At 32.1% G+C, this 6567-nt stretch overlaps 1 protein-coding gene across 43 annotated transcripts in view; it reads left to right on the top strand.

Moving 5' to 3' along the window:
* The first annotated feature begins 399 nt into the window (after positions 1–399).
* LOC140441182 (uncharacterized) overlaps positions 400–6567 on the top strand; it is a 59586-nt gene continuing 53418 nt past the window's right edge. For 23 of the 43 annotated variants that reach the window (XM_072531739.1, XM_072531740.1, XM_072531734.1 and 20 more), the window contains exons 1-2: positions 401–555; positions 3632–3670. In XM_072531739.1, coding sequence (XP_072387840.1) covers positions 507–555; positions 3632–3670 — 88 coding nt within the window. In that variant the 5' untranslated portion in view covers positions 401–506. Of the gene's footprint in view, positions 556–3631; positions 3671–6567 lie in introns of all 43 variants that reach the window. The other 20 variants (XM_072531715.1, XM_072531736.1, XM_072531738.1 and 17 more) reach the window with 3 other exon arrangements.

Genomic DNA, 6567 nt, shown 5'->3' with positions numbered 1-6567 from the left:
GACATCGACAACTTGAGCTAGATATATCACTCTCTCATCATACAAAACAAATAAAAAAAATCCCTTACAAGACATTAACTTCATTCCTGTTCTTCTTCCTTTTTTAAGGAAAGGAATGCTCTTTTACAGTTTTTCTTGTGTTTTTTGTTTCTTTTTTCTCGTTTAGTATATATATATATATATATATATATATATATATATATATATATATATATATATATATATATATATATATATATATATGTATATTGCATTTTTCAGTTATTTGTTATTTTTGCTTTCACAGATTACAAATTATATAATGCAAAATTATCATACCGATACATCTAATTAAATTCAATAAGATAGTTGCATCTTTCTGATTGGCCAAGTTTGGCTATATCTGATAGTATTATCAATTACAACTATCCGAGTATATATTAAACAAATAAATGTATTGATCCTCATTAATAACGGACCAGTTTGTACTAAAATTCCGGTAGTGCAGTTCATAACCAGACGAAAAAATGAAATTTGTTTTACTTGCTATAACTTTTTCAGTCCTGTTATATCAGGGTAAGTCTAAAATTTGTTTTATGGATTCAAAATATTACGCAAGTGTTTGCGGGTCTTTTCGTTTTGTACTTGGCGAGCGAGCAAAAAAGTGTTTTAATTTTCGATAAACCCATAACTCTCTGACAACCGGGCAAATTTGGTAAAGTTTGTTTAGCAGAAATGGTTGACTTCAATTAGTGCGGTCGTAAATATTATTAAATTTATCTGACTTGGTCCATTGTTAAGACAGGTCCGGAGTGATATGCAAACGAGGTAGACAGAGTTGGTCTTTTGACAATTAACACTGACTAGACAGTACTCCTATAATAAAGCAAAGGATCCACAAAATTTACAGTAATTACGACGACAAAAACAAAAAAAAAGGATGTAAAATATATTGCTTTGCCTTATATACCCGAAATTAATGTTTTTAAATGAGTTTTAAAATAAATTAAATCTATTTTAATTGCTGAGATTATAGAAAAACAAACAATAATAATAATTTGTGGTTCTGAGAAGAACGGTTTTTTTTAATCGCAACATTTGTAGATTTGATGACAGTATCACTCCACACATAGTTCTGTTTCTCTATCGCTATTCTCATCTAAATTAATTATGATCGGTTCAATTTCGGACTGAATTTCTCTAACTACTTGGAAGAATATCATTGACACATTGTCTTATTAACTCTACAACAGTACTACTTAACGTTGGAGAAATATATTGTGACCTCACGTTAGACTTCAATTCGTGCCACATTGGTTCTATGGGATTAAACATACCATAATAGGGTGGAAGCCGCAGCACTGTATGTCCCATTTCCTCTGCCGATTTATCACAAACATATACTTTTTTTTTATAGAAAATGCCTTTAAAACTTCTAAAAGCTCTTGTTTGATGTAACATTCTTCAAAATACGTATCATTCGTCTCCATGTAATTTTGAATTTAGTATTATTCGAGTTTGGAGCCTTACTTAGTTGGCGACTGTGATAGCTTGCATTGTCCATTACTATTACGCTATTCTGAGGAATGTTTGGCATAAGATTATTTTTGAACCATTCTTCAAAAAGTTCTGCCGTTGTATCTTCATGGTAGTCGACGCAGGACTCTTTAATATTCGTTGCAAAATGCCTCAGGGCATTTAGAACCCAACCATTTTCTGATTCAGCATGTAAAATCGTTATTCTTTTCCCTTTATTTGACGGAGCTTTTATCTTACATTTACCGTAGGAATCGGCAAATCCATCAGGTCGTGTTGAATGTGTGTCAAACCATGTCTCGTCGACGTAAATTATTGGACGATTTTCAGAAAGGAATCGAAGTTATATACTCGTAATGCCATTTTGTAGTCTATGAGATTCCATAATTACTGGTCTTTTGTCAATTATACGATATCAAAAGCCCATACTTTTAAAAATTTTCCATAAGCTGGTGAGGCTACAGCTTATTTGGGTTTCGTCAACATTGCCGTTGCTTCTGAGCTCTTAATGTAGGTATGCGTTGCTCTTCGTACATGATATAGACTTTTCGACGTATCAAGTCCTTATCGGCTTCGTCCATATATTTGATGAAACTCGAATATTTACATTTTTCTTGTTTCTATAGGATTTGATGTAATTCTTTTTACTGTGGTCAGAGGTATTTTTGTTAAATCGCATATTTTACTCGTAGCGGAAGTTGTGTCAACTCCTCTTTTAAATAAGGTACTGTATATAGTTCTTACAATTTGCTTTGCGTCTACAGATAAATGTTTCTTCTTTACCAGAACACTAGAAGAAGCTCCATTGATACATAAAGACAAACAAATTTTATCAAGAACTCGTATTTAAATACTGGTTACTTATTATTTAAATACTACCATAGAATTAGAAAAACCCTCTTATCAGTACAGTTTCGTCAATATAAGCCTTATTTGTATTAATGAAATTATAATGAGTTTGGATTGTACGCAATTAAAACAACATTAAGAAATGAAGATTGACAAATTTTATCAGGAAACATATTTAAATTTTACCTGAAACCCGGCCTTTTATACTGTTAACAGTTAAGCCAGGATGTTTATAGTCGGTACTAATTGAAATCAACCATTTACTGCTAAACAAACTTTACCAAATCTTCGTAATGAAAATCTGCACAAATTTTCTAAGTAAATTTATTTGATTGGATTAAGGGAACGTATTAATAAATAAGAAAAAAGCAAAAATTTTCATTTTATAAATTATAAGCCTTGCCTCGATTAGTGCAGTATACCAAGCTTTTTCTACCGCAGATCTGACCAGATTGGACAACTTGTAGTAAGTAGTGGTTTTCTTGGAGCAGGTTTTCTTTTCTGGATGAAATGGGCTTTAGATGTTTTTGAATGCTTCTATTAATTTGGGTTTTGTGGCAGCCGTTTTTTAAGAGTGTTTGGATTGGATTGAGTTGATTTCGAATAATCTGTGATTGTCGTCACTAAGCCTTATGGAACAGGAAACAAGAGTGTTGATAACTGAATAGAGTGATGGGTGGGGTGAAGATGTGGCTGGGCATTGAGATAACTGTTTGTATGAATGGGTTTCTTGTACACAGAATAAGAAAAACTGTGAGGTGGGTGTTTCTAAATAAAAAAATAAAGGAATGGCAAAGACGCTTCAGACTCAACTTTCATGGTGAATTGTTTCATACCAGTTCGAAGCAGGTCGCATAATGTCCACCAATCAACTGTTATTAGAGTGCTAAAAAAGAACAAGTGCCGTCTATGCAAAGTACATCTGATCCAGGCATTGTTAGAACATAACTTTAAAAGAAGAATTAAATTCTGCGAAACCATAATGGAACGATGTAACAGAGATCAGAGTTTCATAGAAAAGGTACTTTTTTCAAATGAAGCTGCTTTCATGCTTGGGTTTTATGAAGAGTCACGTAAACCGCCAGACATATCAAAATTGCGCAAGTAAAAATCCACAGTGAATGGAAGAATATAGGTCACAATATTCTGAGAAGGTGAATGTTTGGGACGGCATTATAAACAGTCATTGTCGTCTGTTTTTAAATAATGAATTTATTCCATAGATTTACGTTATATTATTTATATACTTTTATGTTTAACTTTTCAGCTAATACTGAATTCTTCGCCGATCCTGAACCCGGACCATGTAAGTTAAAAGATTTTATTCCTTCATACTAATATGCTTTTTAAAAATATATACATTATCTACCCGCTATCTCTATATATTTTTAAAATATATAGAAATAGATAGATTTTACGATCCCGGTAAAGTTAGGTCTACTTCAGGGTCGCGATTCTGCCTACGTGAGTCGTAGTTCACTCTCACTCACTTTAACCGGGAGGGTACCATGTACCAATCTGTCATCCTTGTCGATAACCCCAAATTTCCAAACTCAGCCTTACATCCTTCTCTCTCTCTCTCTCTCTCTCCCTCTTTCTCTCTCTCTCTTTCTCTCCAATGGCGCTATAGCCCAAACCGAGCCTTGGTCTCCTCCAAACTATGGCTCCAACCTTGCCGGTCCCGCGCCGGTCTTCTCCAGATTGTCACGTCTATCAAATTTTGCGCGTCCGCTGCCACTTCATCATCGCACCATCCCGTGGCCTTTCTTTTGGTCTTGCGCCTGCATTTTACTATCTAGAGCTCTTTTTGGTAATCTTTCAGTCTCTATTCCCACTACATGACCAGCCCATAGAAGTATCTGAAGTTTGACGAATTCTGAGATCGTTGCCCCTTTGAACAGTTGGTAAAGTTCATGGTTGTTCCTGGATCTCCATACTCGGTTTTCGTTAATAGGTCCAAATATCTTTCTTAGAACTTTTGTTTTAAAGACTTCCAGCTTTCGTTTTGTGTCTTCTGTCATCACCCATGTCTCGCTTCCATAACATACTAACTGTCTGATAATAGTTTTGTAGACACTGATCTTCGATCTCCAGTTTGTGTTTTGAGAGCGGAACACATGGGCAAGTGAAAAGTAAGCTTTGTTTCCCTTTATCATTCTTCTTTGAATTTCTGGTTCTTCTGTTCCAATCGTTTTTAATGTATCTCCCAGATATGTGGGACAGTTTCAATATCGTCCTTTAATTCAACTGTGCGTCTGTTTCCCTTAGCATTTGCCTGCGTTAGTTTTTTTGTCTCTTGGATGTTTATTTCTAGTCCGGTCCCTTTTGCCCCTGTATATATATATATATATATATATATATATATATATATATATATATAAATATATATATATAAATATATATATATATAAATATATATATATATATATATATATATATATATATTTATATATCTATTTATATATATATATATATTTATATATCTATATATATATATATATATATATATATATATATATACCTATATATATATATATATATATATATATATCTATATATATATATATATATACCTATATATATATACTTATATATATATATATATATATATATATATATATATATATATATATATATATATATATATATATATATACAGTGCTAGTCAAAAGTCCGTTCCCCCCCTCGTATCTTTTGAACGGTTTTACTTATAATAGTGAAATTTAAATAATAATATTAAATTTCACTATTATAAAAGGTGCAATTTAAAGTGCACTAAGGTGCAATTTAAAATGATAATTTTAAATTGCACCTTATGGCAAGTGATACCTCGTTTGAAAGGTATTAAAAAATCCTATTCAACCATACTAATTTTATTTAAGTTTAAGCTTATTTTGATAAATAAATTAATTAAATACTAAAATTGCCGTTTCGCATTTAATTAATAAATATTAAAACCTCCGCCACTGGTTACTTGTCAAAAAGTTGACATTTTTCAATTCTCTAATTGTTTGTACGTCAACATCAACTTTTTTGACAATTAACTAGAGGCGAACCTTAGAATATTTATTAATTAAATGCGAAACTAGAAATATTTTAATATACCTATTCAATCATTTTAATTTTGTTTGGATTTAAGATGTTTTTGGCGAATAAATAAAGAAAATGAACATTAAGTTCTGGTTTGACATTTATTTAATAAAAATTCTAACGTCCGCCTTTGGTTATTTGTCAAAAAATTTGACGTTTGTCAATTCTCTAGTTGTTTTTAGTTTGCAAAAGCGTTTATAGCTCAATATTTAGTTTCTGTTTCTACTCAGTTTAGTCAATTCTCTAGTTACTTTTAGTTTGCAAACGCGTTTATACCTGAATATTTAGTTTCTGTTTCTGCCTAGTTTAGTCAATTCAAGTTTAGTCAAGTTGTTTTTAATTAGTTGTTCTTAGTTATTATTTAGTTTAACTATTGTTTAACGAGACGTTTACATTTTACAAAGGCAGAATGGTACGTACTGTAGCCGACAAAGTAGCAGCTGTGTTAATAATTGGTGAATGTGGAAATAATTTTCATGCAGCGGAACGTCTTTTTAATGAGAGGTACACCGATCGCCCTACATCGAGAGCTTATTTGAGGAAGCTTCTTCGGAAGTTTAAACAAATAGGTAGTGTTCAAGATGTCAAACGATCTGGTCGACCAACAATTAGTGACGACAAAAAAATTAACATAATTTCAGAAATGGTAGTGAACCCTACTTCTTTTACAGCCCAAGTTGCCTATATCTATGGAATCGGTCAAAAGACAGTACACCGAGTGTTGGCTGAAAACAAATTTCATCCATACAAATTAAAAATTGTGCACCAACTTTCAGATGATGACCCCGACCGAAGACTAGAATTCTGTGAAAATATGTCCAATAAAATTAACCAACAGCCCAATTACATAAAAAAAATTTCATTTAGTGACGAAAGTACTTTTTCTCTCAATGGAAATGTTAACACACACAATGTGAGGTATTGGAGTGACACAAATCCTCACGTCTTTCGTGAAACACATACTCAATTTCCAAAAAAAATAAATGTTTGGGCAGGTATTTTGGGAAACCAAATAGTTGGGCATGTTTTTCTCAATACTAACTTAACCGGTGAAGTGTATCTGGAGATGTTACAAATTGCAATTGAACCATTAATACTTGAAATTCTGGAGGA

Source organism: Diabrotica undecimpunctata, chromosome 5 (assembly GCF_040954645.1).
Source record: "Diabrotica undecimpunctata isolate CICGRU chromosome 5, icDiaUnde3, whole genome shotgun sequence".
Lineage (NCBI taxonomy): Eukaryota > Metazoa > Arthropoda > Insecta > Coleoptera > Chrysomelidae > Diabrotica > Diabrotica undecimpunctata.
Note: the sequence above shows the minus strand (reverse complement) of the source record. Positions and strands in the feature narration are given on the sequence as shown.